At 38.0% G+C, this 17,065-nt stretch overlaps 3 protein-coding genes across 5 annotated transcripts; 1 reads left to right on the top strand and 2 right to left on the bottom strand.

Moving 5' to 3' along the window:
- The first annotated feature begins 1,755 nt into the window (after nt 1-1,755).
- Nucleotides 1,756-2,677, top strand: il17a/f1 (interleukin 17a/f1). The gene is made up of 2 exons (XM_056768808.1): nt 1,756-2,110; nt 2,210-2,677. The coding sequence occupies exons 1-2, from the start codon at nt 1,941-1,943 to the stop codon at nt 2,442-2,444; spliced, it is 405 nt and encodes a 134-aa protein (XP_056624786.1). The 5' UTR covers nt 1,756-1,940; the 3' UTR covers nt 2,445-2,677.
- A 144-nt stretch (nt 2,678-2,821) lies between these two features.
- Nucleotides 2,822-7,299, bottom strand: stmn4l (stathmin-like 4, like). 3 transcript variants are annotated; one of them, XM_056768807.1, is made up of 7 exons: nt 7,209-7,283; nt 5,683-5,743; nt 5,454-5,549; nt 5,043-5,248; nt 4,726-4,917; nt 4,087-4,104; nt 2,822-3,338 (listed from the first exon to the last, which is right to left on the bottom strand). In XM_056768807.1, the coding sequence occupies exons 2-7, from the start codon at nt 5,693-5,695 to the stop codon at nt 3,330-3,332; spliced, it is 534 nt and encodes a 177-aa protein (XP_056624785.1). In that variant the 5' UTR covers nt 5,696-5,743; nt 7,209-7,283; the 3' UTR covers nt 2,822-3,329. The 3 variants fall into 3 exon arrangements, with proteins under 3 accessions (XP_056624785.1, XP_056624784.1, XP_056624783.1); XM_056768806.1 differs by lacking the exon at nt 2,822-3,338 and having other exon boundaries at nt 3,406-4,104; nt 7,219-7,299; XM_056768805.1 differs by lacking the exon at nt 2,822-3,338 and having other exon boundaries at nt 3,406-4,104; nt 7,209-7,282.
- Nucleotides 7,300-11,969: 4,670 nt separating this feature from the next.
- gpn1 (GPN-loop GTPase 1) lies at nt 11,970-16,547 on the bottom strand. Its single transcript, XM_056767846.1, has 14 exons — nt 16,364-16,547; nt 16,039-16,132; nt 15,860-15,899; nt 15,628-15,694; nt 15,501-15,538; nt 15,334-15,412; nt 15,150-15,244; nt 14,959-15,004; nt 14,717-14,863; nt 13,940-14,022; nt 13,776-13,815; nt 13,496-13,586; nt 13,208-13,312; nt 11,970-12,953 (listed from the first exon to the last, which is right to left on the bottom strand). The coding sequence occupies exons 1-14, from the start codon at nt 16,535-16,537 to the stop codon at nt 12,862-12,864; spliced, it is 1,191 nt and encodes a 396-aa protein (XP_056623824.1). The 5' UTR covers nt 16,538-16,547; the 3' UTR covers nt 11,970-12,861.
- Nucleotides 16,548-17,065: the final 518 nt, after the last annotated feature.

The raw sequence follows: 17,065 nt of genomic DNA, 5'->3' as shown, positions 1-17,065 counted from the left end.
GCTATATCATTTGTTTTACGGTTGCAGCAAAAATAAAGAAGTCATAAAGCGATGTTATAAAAACATAGTCACATGAAGATGCGGTCCTGTCTTTCCCCTTTCATCCTTGAAAATGTGAGTGCTGTATCAGACCACCAGCTTTCACCGCATTTGACGCACAAACCTCCACCTGAGGTGGGAAAACATGTTACTGTAAGTTGCAAGCAATTGACATAGGCGGAAGTCTCCGTGTCGACATGACTTTCTGCAAATCATGTTAAATGAGGTCACCAGCATTAATGCAAGTCAACGAATGAAAGCCTAGTGGACAGAACCACCAAAAGGAAGGATTTTAATTCTATATTGATACACAATTTAATTTGAGTTCATGTGAGAGGTAAAGTCGGTTAGGAAAGTATGCTTGCAAAGGTGAACTATGGCCTCAATAAGTATTTGCACATCTCAGCAACAATTCTATATGTATGAATGTCATTGCTTTACATTATAAATACTCAATCCAAGTATTGCAAAGACAGCAAGATGCACACTTTCAAATAACACATTTCACCCTAAATAAGTTATATTAAAGGAAAAGTTCACCCCAAAACAAAAATTTTGTCTTCCTTCCAAATATACATGAATATCTTTGTTCTGATGAACATAGAGAAAGATGTTTGTCACCAAAAATTTTCCACCATTGACTGCCATAGTAGGAAACTTTTCTTGAACATTTCATTTATCGATTGAACACAAAAGAAGAATTTTGAAGAATTCTAGGGCACTTTTGACTACCACTGTCATTTTTTCTACTATGGTAGTCAATGGTGACTAACAACTGTTTGGTTACAAGCATTCTTCGAAACATGTTTGTCTATGTTCATCAGAACAAAGAAATGTATACAGATTTGAAAACAACTCGAGGGAGGGTGAGCGAAGAAATAATTTTTATTTTGGGTGAACTGTCGCTTTAAATATTAATAGATGTTACTGATCAAACTAAGCATTCTTTCTGATCGACAGATGGTAATGGAACAGCTCCCCCAAAAATGAAAGTTCTGTCATCATTTTCTCCCCTCATGTCATTTCAAACCTTTATGACTTACTTTTTTCTGCATAAGACAGAAGAAGAAATTTTGAGTAACGCTGTTAACCAAACAACACTTGCCCCCATTGACTTCCACTGTATGGACACAAAAAATGAGACATTTCTCAAAATATCTTCTTTTGTAATTCACAGCCATAGAGGTTTTAAACCATTTGAATAAATTATTATTTAATTTGTATTTTGGGTACAATCCCTTTGTGATGTGATGAAGTAAATGTTGTTCTCTTTCATCTGGATGTTTCAGAGAACCGGGATTAGGAAAGTAACCTATTGTTTCTCTGCTGGGACACCCGTGTGAATTTATATTAAAACTTATATAAAATGAGGTCCAGTTTGTAAACAGCTTATTTTATTTTTTTATAACTTTTATTTGAAACAGATAAAAATGTCATGATTTGCAGTAATGTAAAAAATAATATTTTTTTGTGAGAGCATCAAAATAAAAGTACCTTTAATTTTTTTTTTTTTTTCTCGTATTCAATTTGAATTAGTTATAAATAACAAATAGAATGCGTGTGTACACATCAACTAATATTTCTGCTGACACAATGATATGACATCGCATAAAAAAGGAGACAATTCATCACAGGAAGTACACCTACACCACTGCAAATGCACGAACAGGCCTCCCTATATAAACTGCTCGTAACGCTCTGAAAGTAGATCAGCGTGTTTCGACTAACATAGGAAATTTTGTAAGAACACAGGTGAAAGATAAAAGAGTGTAACCATGTCGTGTGCATTCAGCATCCAGTTCCTCACAGTGAGTATTTCTCAAAATGAAGATAGTTTTGTAAAGTTGAAATTATTGTAAATCTCAGGCTAAATGAAGGTTTGTGTTTAACAGGCGGCTTGTATGATGGGACTCTTTTTAATATCATTTGGAGCTGAGGGACTACCTGCCAAGATGCATCAAAAGAAGGGAGCATCAGATTCATTTCGACTGGTCTTAGATCCAGAATTCAGACATTCATCCGACCTGATTCGTCCAATAAATAATGACTCCATATCTCCATGGATGTACACGTAAGTCTTTGTGTTTCATGCTGCTGTTTTGATTTATAATGTAACAAGCACAACAAGCACAACAACTGAAAATTTCCCATGATTCATTCTGTTTTTTAGGTTTAAGCATGATGAGACCCTGTACCCTTCGAACATCGCCGAGGCGAAATGTTTGCTGACTGGATGTTTGATCAATGGCGAGGAGGTCCACGATTACCAATCCAAACCCATTGTCAGTCAAATCCTGGTCCTGAGGAAAATTCAAGGAGACAAGCACAACTATTCCTTCAGACTAGAGTACAAAACCATCACGGTGGGCTGCACCTGCGTTCGGCCGTATGTTGAATATGTGTGAACTTGAAGGAGAAACATTTTGTGCCTTTTGTGACGTATATTTTGCTATTAATGGGTAGTATTATTATATTAATATAAAAATATATATTTATTCATGTCACCATAAAAGTGTTATGTAGGCTATTTATTTATTTTCACCGTGTTTTTTGAATTGCATGAAATGTCTGGATGTTGAAATATAAATATTATTGTATTATGTTATTTATTTAAACTTGTTTTTAAGACTGTGACTGATACATTAAATTATTTTTAATAGGCTAAGCCTTGGTTTTGGTGTCCTACTTTACCCCTGATGGCCTATTTAAAGCGCATTATTCATATCTTTAAAAAAATGTAAGATCCATAATCATCTCGAGGAAGTCACACATACAAAACCGGCAAATCCCAGCAGTTCTTTAATTCCATTCGCCTCTAAAATATATGTCACAATTTCTGTACAGCATTATATAGCCAATCAGACGCCAGCTGATCATGAGGCAAGTGAACATATATACAGTGGCAAAAGCTTGAGCAGGTTACCAAAAATAGACCTTTAAACAGAAGACACGACTGCATCGACATGGGCAAAATATACATGTGCAAACATCACCCGAGCAAACACAAAGTTCTGCTCGCATTCACTAATGTTTTGGCACCGTTGGCGTGTAAGCTCAACACAGAGACGGCGCACGTCTCTGTATCCTTCAGATTAAAAACTCTGTTGCAGTCTTTGCCAGCAGGCCAGCACTGTTCGTCTGACGCGGCCGTCGCACCTTACAATGATATTATATCATATATCTTGTTTCAGAGTGATAATCTCTTATGTTCCAAGCTAACAAGCTCAGCATGATAGTCAGTCCTTTGGTGAACGGTCTCCCGTATGATCAGCGTGTGTTGTGAGAAGATCTCAAGGCACCTGGAACATAAAGTTCAGAGATAGAGCAATTAGGCACGGGACAAGAACCACACGGTCACACACCAAATGGCTTTTCACGTGTTTTATCGATTACGTCACAGCATGCAAGCATAAAAAAATTTGGTTTGGTTATGGCCACACAATACACACTAGCATTTAATGTAAAGTAGCTTTCAGTTAACTGACAAATTCGACTCATTTTCCTTTCTAGAAAAACAAGGGACAAAACAGTATGACACATAAATACAAAGCAAAACTATTGTGCTAAGTACACATCACCTCTAAAACTACACAAGAAAGTACAAACATCTAATCCACAAATGCAAATCTTAGTTACTCAAGCTTCAATGTGTCTCATCTTGCTTTTACTACATCACTACATGCAGAACTACAATAGGCTAAAGACTAAAGGCTCAGTGATGGCTTGCACAGAAGTGACTCGCTATGATCTGAACTTCTGTATGCGTTTTTTCCCAAACACAGTCTGACGGCAAACAAAACAAATGACTTTCTTTAGTTTTCAGTTGTGAGTGACGCCCACATTCATAATACACAAAGCATTCTAGACGGCAACAAATGTGCGATTCACTGTTGCTTTGGCCTTGTAACGATTAGCTTATGATATGCTAAACCACAGCAGGACTCTTTAAAGCCTCAGTATTTTTGCATTTCCTTTACAAATTAAGACAGGAAGTGGTCTTGTTTTCTACTGCCAGTCGAAATCCAAATGTTCTTTGTTTTTCCTCACCTCCTCAGCATGCTTGTCCTGGAAAAATAAAACAAGAGGAAGAGAAACTATTGAATAATAGCTAATTTTTTAATAAGACACGTTTTAATGTAGAGAGGCTTGTCCCGAATGGCACTTGCAACCTTAATTGCGTAAATGCTGAGTGGCTGTTAAGTCAACAAGACAGAGACAGCCAAAATAATAAACTTCGAATATATAGAAAAAAAACATTTTAAACCATAAATATTGTTCATAATGATGAAAAAAGCATTTAACAGTGGAAGGATAAAAAAATCACAAAAAATCTGTTTAAATTTGACAAGCATTTAAAATCTTCACATTTTGCTCAATAAAAAAATGTTGTATGAACTTTGGCTGCAAGGGTACAGGGTGCCATTTGGGATTCTGTATTTAAAGGTACAGTGTGTAATTTCTGTGCCACTAGCTGGACCAAACAGATTTGTTTTCAGAAATGCTTTCCAAACCTTGTCTGACACAATTTGGACAAACTACTACTATACTTCAACCCCAAACTCGAAGTATTGGTTGGGTTAAACACTCAAACAAACGGCAATTACGTTTGCTGTCACTAACGGTACAGCAATTACACACCGTGCCTTTAAAACTAGAATTTGGTCATGATGTGAAGATTCGCCGTACCTTCTCCTGAAGACGGTCCAGCATAGCAGCGATGTGGGCCTCCCTGTTCTCCTTGTTTATCTCCATCCTTTGCTCTAGTTTTTCTTTGGCCATCTTGATGAAGTTGTTGTGTTCTTCAATGGCTTTCAGGGCCACCTCTCGTTCATGTTCTCTCTTCTCGGCCAGATGTTTAAGCAGCTCCGCTTCTTGACACTGATGGGTTTAAAGAGAGAGGAGTACGATATTAGAAAAGTGTACAACCAAAGTCCAAAGGGTTTTTAAAACTAAACATGCATCTTTGCCGAAGATATCTTGCAAGAAAAGCAAATGTTCCTCACCTTTCTTCTCTCCTCGGCTGCATCCAGTTTCTTCTGGATCTCTTCCAATGACGGGTCCCTGCGGGGTGGGAAGGTCGGAATAAATTCCCTCAGTCCATCGAAGGATGGTGGTCTCAGGATGACCTCAAAGGCCTGGCCTGATGATCGCTTGTTTAGCTCAATGACCTCCATGTCTTTAATGATTCCCAGGTTGAGGTCCACCACATCTGGAAAGTGCAAACAGAGAACTAGAGTCACATATTATTCATAAATTCACAGAATATTTTTTATTCCTTTTCCACCAAATCTACCAAAAATTTGAATATATGAAAGTATAATATTGGCTCAAAAATACCAATGCAAAAATATATATATATATATATATAAATAAAATAATCTCTCTGAAATGACTCAAACTTGGCTATAGGGTACCTTGTGTTTTCTTGGTGGGCTTTTCTCGAGGTTCGGGTAGGATGCAGGAGCAGAAGAAAGACACTAGAGGGAGCTCTTTCATCTTCTCTCTGTACGCTGCAGGAGGAGAGACAGTACTTTAGAGATGACACCATAGATGCCGTATCATGTGCTCACACATCAGTCCTCTCCTCGGTCAAACACTCACAAGTTCACTCACAAATCCACTCACGACCTGCCATACACTTACCTGCAAGAGTCATCTTTCCTTTTCCGAGTTCCCGAAGGCTATAGCGTTTCAAACTCAGCTCCTGAAGGAGACAGAAAAGATGATGTCATCAGAAAGTAGTCAATCGATTCTTCTCGATATGCCTTTGTCCTCACATACAGGTCTCACTTAGTTTAGCTGTCACAGCATTTTGCCGCAAGCAAAGTGCAGAGGGACCATTACAAAATACCATGCAGACATCACGGCTAATTTAAAGATGCCACATAATAAAGGTTAGGCTATTACATCACACCCTGATACGAACCTATTCAAAACGAATAAATCAAGCCAGCAGTAGTATACTTGATGAAAGTCGATCACAAGACGATCATGAAATAATCAGACAAGAATCAGCCTATACGTGTCCTTATCTGTAAGTCTGTGTGTTTAGCTGTGCCTCTGCGTTCAAGTGCCCCCTCATTTCCCACGCTCACGACTGCTGCACACGGACAACTTTAACACCTCCTGACATTTTCAACGCATTGAACAAATTGTTCAGATGTGTTATGTTGTGTGAGCATAAAATGAAGGGTATGGATGAAAATGTAATCTATCAGGTCTGTACAAATGCTGCGGGTCGGACATTTAAGGTTGTTTCAAACCAATGATCCATATTTGATCACACCATGGATTAAAACAACCTTGTGTTTTCACTATTTTCTCTAAGAGTCAGTGGACACCTGATCCATTTTTAAAAAAAAGACATTGCATACAGAAGTTGACAAGCAACTGTTTTATGCAACACAGCTATAAACGCTTTGGAACGTAGCCCGACAAAAACAAAGCATTACAATTATTATTGATTCTTTTCTCTGTTTCAAAGAGGCAAAATAATTGAGCTGTTTTTCACTTATGATTCACCTCGTGCCGTTTTCATAACCTCCCACTTCTTTGCGAGTGAAATAATCGCTGTTGTTTTGAAAGCAGAGGAGTGCAGCGCTGTGAGGGGCTGTGGCCTTTAGCACCATCAACATGTAAGTACATCTCTCAGTACCACCCACCATACTGATCAGAACACGCTCACTGCGGGACCTTCAGAACCACCACAAACGTTCAAATCCACACCTTTACACCCCCCCCTTCATTTGTTGGAATTAGCAAATCACTTTTTCTTCTTTTGCTCCTATTTCATCTTTCACTATAGATAACAATAACATCAATGTTTAGCACAAAGATGCACTATTGCTTCCTTATTTACCAGCTGTTTTCTAAAGGCAGTATCACGATTCCTAATAGTCCAACAATGCATGCATACATTTGTGCATACAAAAATATTGCAATTCCATTTGCCTAAATATCACAAATCTGAATTTTGAACCGTGCAAGAATTTTATTCTAAAATGCAACCGCCAATTGCTGCAACATATCTCTGCACTATGAAAAACAAAACAGAAATGAATAAAATCTAATTGACAGAATAAAAGAACTTCAATATTTAGACGTTTAATTAATTTCAATCTCCTTTTGTCCTGAAAAAACAAAACAGCATCAACGGTTATGATATTCACCTGAACTCACCGGCTAAGTGGTGCGATCCGTCTGCGTCGTTACCCTGCGTTCAGTCTGACAGTCTGCTGCTGTTTGGATGCTCAGCCTGGCAGCATCAGCACCACCTCTGCTAGATAAAGCATGACATCACCTTCCAGCGCTGTGATTGGTGGAGAGGGATGCAGGCTTCTGATGGGCTAGAACGGTTGGGAGTGCAGATAGGGGGTGGTTAACTCTTTGTTGGGATATGATTACAGATTTTAAAGAAAGGAGGGGGTATGAAATATGCAGCTTTATGCCTAGGTAACGTTTTCTTTAAATATAGTAAAATATATGAGTTAAAAAATAAAACAAAAAGAAAATGAACAAAATGTTCTTTTATTTTCCTCGCGTACGTGTTTTGTAGCTCAGTTATATTTTTACATTTACAAACAAATGTAAAAGCCTGGATTAGGCTCTACTGTCTTTTTGGGTTGATTTCAATTTATATCAAGATTACGTGCAGATTGTGCGCTAAGGCGGTTGTGTCTGGTTCTGGAGCCGCTTGAAATGTCAAGTCTAAAACGGAGGAGGACAGAGATTTATTTGTCATCTTCTCACTCATGGATAGAGACTTGATGACTGTGACACGGTAACCTTGCCAACATGCTTGTCTGGATGCTGGAGGAGCGGGGCTATAAGAACAGCCTGTCAGCGGTCCATCTGTGCCGTTGGCTCTGCGCCAGCTCAATTATTGAAGTTTTTACATTTAAAGAGAGTTTGTTGAACATTCATTTTGGGGACAAAACTCATTTTACTACCAAATTTGAGAGATTTATGCCAGGCACATCTTTTGAATTCCACTAATACAGGTTCTGTCTGCATTTTATATTTTGTGAATAAAATATATGACACGTTGTTTAGATAAAAGCGTCTGCCACGTTGATAAATCTAAACGGTAATCTTAAATGCGTGATGACATCGTGACCAAAATAGAAAAGCAGTTTTTGGGGATTCTAGCATCCAAATGTATTCCTCTTCACCTGTTTGCATTGAAGGCTGAATGCACAGAGCAGACTGGACTCTCTCAGGTATGGTAAAGGTGGAAAGGCTCCCAGCGGTCTGATATGGATGTTGAATATGGCAGAACAGAACAGACTGTGCCTGTTTTATTTCCCAGCGGCCTCAACAAACCTCTCAGAGCACTGACGTCAGGCACTTACACTATTGCACAAAACTAAATTACCTGTCATACATCTCCAACCAAGATATACTATCTTCATTTAAAAAGTAAATTGTGCAAAAGCACAAAGCGCATACATGCAAAACAAAATATTGCATTTATTGCAATTCAACCAATGTATATATAAGCAGATAATTCGTGCAAGACTGCAGAAAGATTCCCCCATCCATACAGTCTGGGGATGCTGGTGGGCTTGTTTGCTGTATGTGATCATTGGAGAGGGGCTGCAGGGGGAGGGGAGACAGCAGGACTCGGCTCTCATCTGCTATTCGACTCACACTCTACCGATGATGTCATCCAGCTGCTGGATGGAGAGTCGTGTGCATGCATACAGGCCTCACATGGCAACAGAGCAGAAAATGCAGCAGACGAGGTACCCGTAAGCGATAACAAAGCCGTAAAAGAACAGATGCATTCTAAAAGGTAGCGTGTTGAAAAATCCTTTTCGTAGGAAAACATCCGTCTGTAAGTAGGGGAAGCGACGTCAATGTTCTTTCAAGGAAAGCCTGATCATCGCTGGTAACCTTGCTATGATGTCATTTCCAGCCAATCAGGAGCGCACTCTGGATTCTCTAGTCAGAATGATGCGGTTTCCAGGCCACATCTGATCTAAAAGACATCAGCAATGATGATGAGGGATTTATTACGCATGCAAACACAAATTATTACAATAAAATTAAAGAGCTTGCATGTTTCTATATTTTTGCATAACATAGATTTTTTTATTTAACATAAAATAAAAAATAAAAAGATATTATGATTCTTTCTTCTTCTTCTTCATAACGGTTATGAAAATCATGGCGTGAATGTCCATACAAAAATAAGTGGTAGGTTGCTGGCAGGTCTTTGCTGTGCAGTTGTTAAAGTGTCAGGACTCATTCAAAAAGGGGTTGCTAGGGCGCTCTGAGTGGTTGCTAGGTGGCTGCTTGCTTACCCAAATGAGCAGTTTGGTGCTTTGGGTCTATTCAAATCCCAAACATCCCCAAAAATGAAAAACACCTAATTAACAAAAACATAAATATTGATATTTAATAATTAAAATGACCCAAATACTATTATTACGCCTTTTATTTTCCATCAAGTACATTGTGTTCTTTATGAATACACGTTGAACTGGCTGTGTGGTATTGATGGCTCGTGACAAAATGATCGATGTACACACTTTGCATTAGAGACACACTAGTAAAACATTATAGCATGACATATTGTGATGACCTCATTCTGACACACCCCATACGGAATAATACAGTGAGATATAATGAATAAGGCATTATCAAGCTGTACAATACATAAACAACACGCATTCACTACTCAGTTAAGTTCACGTAATAATATGAATTATGAAAATCACTACAGATGAATGTCTACAGATAATGCCTAGTTAAGATATCTTAGTTTGTGAACTTGCTAGTATTATGTTTTATGTATTCAATTTTTCTCAAACAGCACGCTCGCAAAAGGGAGAAATAAAAGTTATGGTTCACCCCTAAAGGAGAAATGATGTAATCATCTATTTTTGTCATTCCAGACTGCTATTAAGATATTCTGAAGACACATTAGCCCCCAATGGTTTCCATTATATGGATACAAAACCACGGAGATATTTCTCAAAATGTCTTCTTTTGTGATCCGCAGAAGGTAGAGTCATTAACAGGTTCTGATTGAGATTTATGGGTGCACTGTTCCTTTAAATGCGGGCTTCTACTGTACGTTTTAACCACTCTGAACGTTATGATCTAAGAGAGCGGATCAAACCTGCATGTTCTGAACTCAGAGCATGACATCATTCTAATGGATCACATGGTGTATGACTCATGGCTTTTAATATGTTTAGACATTTTGGTCACTTACGATTGATTAAATGTGCACAACAGAGAGGGTAAAATATCTTTTTCTGAGATACTGTGTAATGACGGCAACGTTGTGAGTACAGAACAGGCCTAAAAAGTATACTGCAAACAAAGCAGTGTGTTGGAATTGATATTACTTTGGTTAATTCGTTAAATTGAAAACAAAAGGCAAATTTAAGTGCACTGCATTGTGGGATATACAGTAGGCCTGCAATTCAACCGTGCATTGCACGCATTGAAGCCAATTCAACCAATGTAAATAGTATAAACAATGCGTACTAAAATAGGATGAGCTTTGTAGAAGTATGCCATTCCACATGTTTTGATGTAAAATGCTGTTGGTAAACTATTTTGTCGGCCATAATGTACAGATGATGTATGGATACTATAACAGGTCAAGATCATTGTAAGTGATACTTCAACCAAAAATGAAAATTCTGTCATTTACTCAACTTCGAGTCGTTCCAAGTATACATTTCATTGTTTTGATGAACACAGAAAAAGGTATTTGGAACAATGCTTATAACCAAACAGATCTCAACACCCATTGACTACCACAGTAGGAACAATTCTGTTTGAACACAAGAGAGACATTTTGAAGAATGTAGGACAGTTCTGGGGCACTTTTGACTACCGTTGACATTTTTCCTACAATGGTAGTCAATGGGAGTTGAGATCTGTTTGGTTTTAAACATTATTCCAAACATCTTTCTCTGTGTTCATCAGAACGAAGAAATTTATACTCATTTTGAACAACTCGAGGTGAGTAAATGATGACAAAATTTTCATTTTTGGGTGAAGTATCCCTTTAACCTCATAAAACAACTTTGCGAGGTGTTGTCTAATCCAAGAATGAACACTTACACAACGATGCTGAAAAACTCAACCGTAAACTAGTAACAACCAGTTATAACTGACATTCGCATCTCACCGGGCAATGTTCTTCTTCCCAGACATGCAATTACAGTAGGCGTTCTGACACTTCCCGCTTCAATTCAACTCATCGTGTTCAGCATTAAAGAGCATTGTGTGTGTGTGCATGTGTGGTGGCATCAGACCAGAGTGTTAAAATGAGCGCTGGGTAAATTCAACCACACAGTGACTCACACTCGGTGAAAATCCAAAGGCATCTGCCATTGTTAGGATGCCACACGACCTACACGCCTCGATTGAAAACGATGAGTCACCCATACACAGAAAGTATGTGTGCATCTGCTCAAGACTGTGAGAAACTTTAAGGCCGAAGTCTGTAGAGGATAATGCAAATGTTGCTGCTAACAGAACTATATACAAGACATGAATTCCAATCTATATTATTATTAACTTTGAAATATATGCACTGATGTATTAATGTATGGATGTATTGCGGTCATTCTGGTCCAGTGTCAGTAGAATTTCAACAAAATCAAACCTTTAGTCATTCAACTGTAAAAGTACTGACAGCATGACAAGTGTGATAAGGTTATCACATAAAAAATATTTTTTGAACTTTTCCTAAATACATGCACAAATATGAACTGTTATGTTGCTTAAAAGTGAATATGAACTTTCTTTGCAGTATTTGAGGTCTGAAAAAATACAGAGCACCCTTTCTGTTATTTTGACCCGTTTCTCCAGTTTTCATTTTCTGCAAATAAATGCAAATGGAAACAATATTTTTGTGAAATGGATTTCGTGTTTTGCAGAAGAAAATCACACGGTGACCAAAGGGGGAGTAAATGATGACAGAATTTTCATTTGGAAGATGAACTAATTATTTAGCACAACTAATTAGACTTTACACAGAATATGAATGAAGTAATTTGCATTCAGATATAAGATACATTTCTCATTGAGTGGTATTTTACACATGTGAAGGTCTACAAGAGCCTTAATTCATGAAACAGAGCGACTGAAGGCGGTAGATCTGATTCCCACAGTCACACTACACCCACAGCATGACTCTGCCATATGGCTGCAAAACCACCAGTGCCCACAATCCATCTCCACACACCCGGCTGCACTCATTATATAATGAATAAACATCTTTTTTTCAAAATAACATTATGAAAGAACAAAGTATAAAGTTTTTAACAAGGCAGATCTTTTATACATATAAAAATATTTTATTTCCCTTGATAGAAACATAATATTATAATCTGAACTCAACAGGTACAGAGAGCGCATTACCAGGAAATGTTCTGCATTTTTGTTTGCTTATGTTTCAGGTTTAATGAAATACTGAGTCTTACTCTCCGTTTGTAAAGCAGACATGTTAGCTACATAACATAGAATATTCTAAAGAAAAACAAAAGTTTGCGTTTCAAAAGCGTGCTCAGCGCACTTCAAACGATATCGTTGCACAATTTTGAATCATTGAAGTTTCCGATCTGCATGCGGTCTGATCTGTGCATGATGGAACAGATCTAAATTAAATCTAAGATTCAATCTAAGAATAAATATCACGACATGCAGGTAGCTGCAAAAGGCAGCAAACAAGCAGATCTAAATTGTCCAAACGGGCTGTTGCGACGTCGTCTAGAGCTTTCCATCGTAAGCACAGTGGTGAGGTCAAAGTTCAAGGGTGTGATGGGACGTCTCAGATACACGACGAGTGCCTCCTCAATTTGACTTTTTGTTGCGTACCTGCACAATCTCCTTTCTCTCCTTCAGGAAGTTACCAAACGCAGTGGCTTCTTTACTTTCTTCAGTGACTGCAGAAAGAATCAAAGGGTAATTAATGTCAAACAAGCATGTAGAAGGATCTACACAAGCTCTTTGCAACTTCATGTTCAGTTTAAACCTTTCAAAATAATAGACGTTCAGAAAATCACACTAGATTTTATTTTTAAGGGCCGCTTGTCCATGCAAAAAATGACTTACAGTGCATTCCCTGGAAACTGAACCTGTGACTTTGGACTTGCTAGCACCAGCTACAGAGTCAAGCTGTTTTTAGTATCAAGATTACCTTTGTGATCGATATCATCTGTGTCACTGTCTTCTTCCTCCTCCTCTTCGTCTGGGTTACCACGGTTAAAAATTAAGTCACTGGGTCCAACAAGATCTGGAGTTTCTAATAAATGATACCCAGACAGAACAATCATATACTCATTTTTGGTAGAATCATCTCTAACCGCCCTTGGAAAATGTCAGAACTCTAAAGATCATCTGATCACAAATGTGAAGTTCCAAGTCGATAAGTTTCATGCATCTTTTTTTGAATGAACGAAGATGTGGCCGTTCTGAATGATTGTACCTCTCTGTGCTGCAGTTTCCATGGGAACTGCTCCCATGTCTTTCTGAAGGCGTTCCAACTGTTCTCGTTGTTTGTGGTTTTGTGCTTCAGCCTAAGAATCAGATGGAAGTCCAATTCATTGATTTAACATAATACATACGATTAGAAATGGCATTTGCTTTCAAAGACAAGAAAACTAAAGAAATGCAGTTTAATAAGCGATGAATGAGTTCTGCAAGGCACGGCTGGTTGATGCATGACTAGTGTTCAGATACATCAGTCCACACCGGAGATTACTCACAAGCTCTCTGTGCAGCCGCTCGTATTCTGGACGATACTCGCTGAAACACAGTAAACATTATCATTTTCAGAAAAACATCAACGTGTCTTTCAACACATTCATTCATTAACACTTTTCAAAATTAAACACAAAGGTCAATTTTGAAGTTCCCAATAGACACTCACGTTTCATATTCCTTAGCAGCATCTGCTACTTGTACAAACAGCTCATCAAGTCCAGAACCTGTGACTGCTGACACCCCGACAACCTACAGAGAACAAACAGAAAGGCATTAAGTGTCGCACATGTAAGATTTGACAAAAGTGAACGCAGCAGTGACTTTAAAGCACAAAAAAAAAGATTTCAGATGCAGAGATACATTTACTATCTTGATTTTCTTTCTCTTACTAATCAAAGACCAGCTGTTTTAAAGAAGTAGTTCACCTTCAAAATGAAAATTCTGTCATCGTTCTCTTGTCATTACAAACCAGTTTGACTTTCTTCACCAGAACAAAAAAGAAGATAGTTTGAAGAATGTTGTTAACAGACCCATTTACTTGCATTGGTTAACAATAGAAGTGAATGGGGGGCTGTGCTGTTTCTTGAGCCAACATTTTTCATAATATCTTCTTTTGTGATCTGCCTTCAGTCATGTAGGTTTGAAATGACATGAGGACATGTAAATTTCATTTTGAAGGTGAACAACTCCTTTAACATGTGGGGATATTTACATTTTGGAGAAAACATTATTAGGGATAAAATTGTGATATAACCGTGAATGCCTGAACCTATTACATGTATTTCTGCGAGTGTGTAAATGTACATCTGTAGGGTTTGTTAACTTTCAGGAGTACACCATTATAAATAAATCCAGGCTTCCGTTTATTTTTTTGTTTTTTTAATCGACTCTTCGTGTGCACTCTGTCAGTCACAGTGAATTGAGACCGGTGTTTCAGGCTTACCCGCAAATTGGTGTAGAACTCATCCAGGACTAGACTCATGGAGCGGGTGAGGTTACTGACGTAAGACGTCTCCTGATTCAAAGCATCCTGGAACACCTCGAAGTCCTGCATCCACTCCACTGCAAAACTGTGGTCAATGATGTCAGTCTGGAGAACACACAAAGATAATATATAACCATGCAAATAAAACACGAGCAAGAGTTAACTTTAGTGGAAACGGGCGAAACAATATTTGGTTTTACCTTATTCATGACAACTATAAAAGGCAGCTTCGTCTTGTAGAGAATGCTGGAGGAACACAAGGCATTTTAGTAAGATCTGATGAAGTCATAACATCACTTTCTGGTAACATTTAATACATTGTGCATGTTCACTGAACTCTTCTGTGCTACATAATGGGAAAGTTATTCTCCGTTAAATCGGGGACACTGACCTGCAGGCATAAAGCATGTTTGACATGAAGGTGACCGGGTTAACACTTCGAGATGTGTCCATCACATATATCACCACACATGGAAAGGAAGATGCCTGGGAAAAAAAACTTTGATGTTAAATTCTAACTTCACGGTGAGAGATGTATTCATGTAAATAATCACGGTCTTAAAACAGCAACATACCAGAGCTTCAGTTATGATGGTTCCTGACGCCGACCAGGTAAACACTTCTATTTGCCCGGGAGTGTCAATCAAAACATACCTGCAAACAAAACTTTGATGCATGAGGAGTGCTCTTATACACACACATATTATATACCACATAAAGAAAACACAGAGCACAGACTTACTCATGACTACTTTGTTTATTCTCAATAAACTTCATGACCTACAGAGAAGATGAAATGACAGGTAAGATCATTCAAATTTGCATGCGTCACGCACTGACATCTAGTGGTTCCTTCAAGGAACATCTACCTGATCAAATCTGGTTGCGAACAGATTCAGTGACGTTACAATTCCTCCATTTGGACCTAAACCATATCTGTATTAAGAGTCAAAGACACAAACACTGAGATTACACAAACATACATGATTGTTCGTTTAGATGAGGATTTATTTCAAATGGTCTATGTGCAAAGCAGTGCCAAAGAACATCAAAACAACATTCTACGCCTTAAATAGAACATGCAGTGTATTTAAAGCGTACTGTTTCATAACTTCCTTGTAGTTGACAGTGTCTCGGATATCTGGAAAACAAAGGCAGAAATGCAAACAGACAAGATTATTAAGGTATTTAAATGTTTTTCCCCTCTCATTTTCAGTTTACCTAAAGCCATAACACTAAAAAGCATCTGTACAGTAGTTACTAGAGATGACGTCACATACCAATGTTTACTGGAAAAGGAACTTCGTGAACTGCAGGATCTAGATTTATGACATATGGGGGTGATTTCTTGGTGTGTAGATAGCCTGTGACCCTCTGGCAAAATGATAACATTCACAGTATTATCACCCATTACCTTATTAAGAATAAATGAATAGGCAATTCCTATGTGATCACTGTACGTCTTATTTGACATCTATATCTACAATATAACATTTCTAATATATTGCTTATTGAATTTATATAATAATGTTCGTCTTAAATGAAAAGGCAGGATTATATAATTTGATCCTTACAGGTGTCCAGCAGTGTTGATGTTAATGTTACCTGTACAAATGTCGTTTTTCCTGACCCCGCCATGCCAAGAACTATGAGACAAACTGGTTTCGGATCAGCATTCTGGTCCTGACCTGAGCTCTGAGTCGAAGCAGACTGAGCACATCCTTCTTCTTTACTTTCATGTGAACCTGCATCGCTGCTAGTTGATGCTGCCGTCGCCATGCTGCTTCACTAGCGGACATCTACCGTAAAGTAGCGTCTACCGTCGTGAAATGTCGAAAAAACGCACCCGGCTTTTGGTCTGATAATAAGCACGACCGCTAGATGGCAGCAGCGCTGTTTCACTCGATATGTGAGACTAAACTAAAAAGAATAAAACGCTTTAAACCATTTTTTATATTTCAGGTAAATAAACATTATTGTGTATAAGTACATGTTACCAACTGTAAATGTAACACAACAAATTTAAGTCAATTTAATTTAATTATTAATAAAACAGTAACTTACGATAGCATAAAGCAGTCAAGTGCACAATGTCTTCAGAAACACACATTCCCTTATAACACAAGAGGACCATTTCGTGGCTACGGTCGATTAACAAGTTGTATTTTTATATATGTTTTTTTAATTGCATAAATCACAAACTATTAAAAAAGTGGTTGTGGGTGGACAACTCGGCGTTTCTAGGCGTTTACACAGAGAAAGATATTTGGAAGAATGCTCATAACCAGACAGACCCCCCCAATTGAC

This window comes from Triplophysa dalaica, chromosome 15, assembly GCF_015846415.1.
Source record: "Triplophysa dalaica isolate WHDGS20190420 chromosome 15, ASM1584641v1, whole genome shotgun sequence".
In the NCBI taxonomy this organism is placed as follows: domain Eukaryota; kingdom Metazoa; phylum Chordata; class Actinopteri; order Cypriniformes; family Nemacheilidae; genus Triplophysa; species Triplophysa dalaica.
This window is presented reverse-complemented; position numbering and strand designations above follow the sequence as displayed.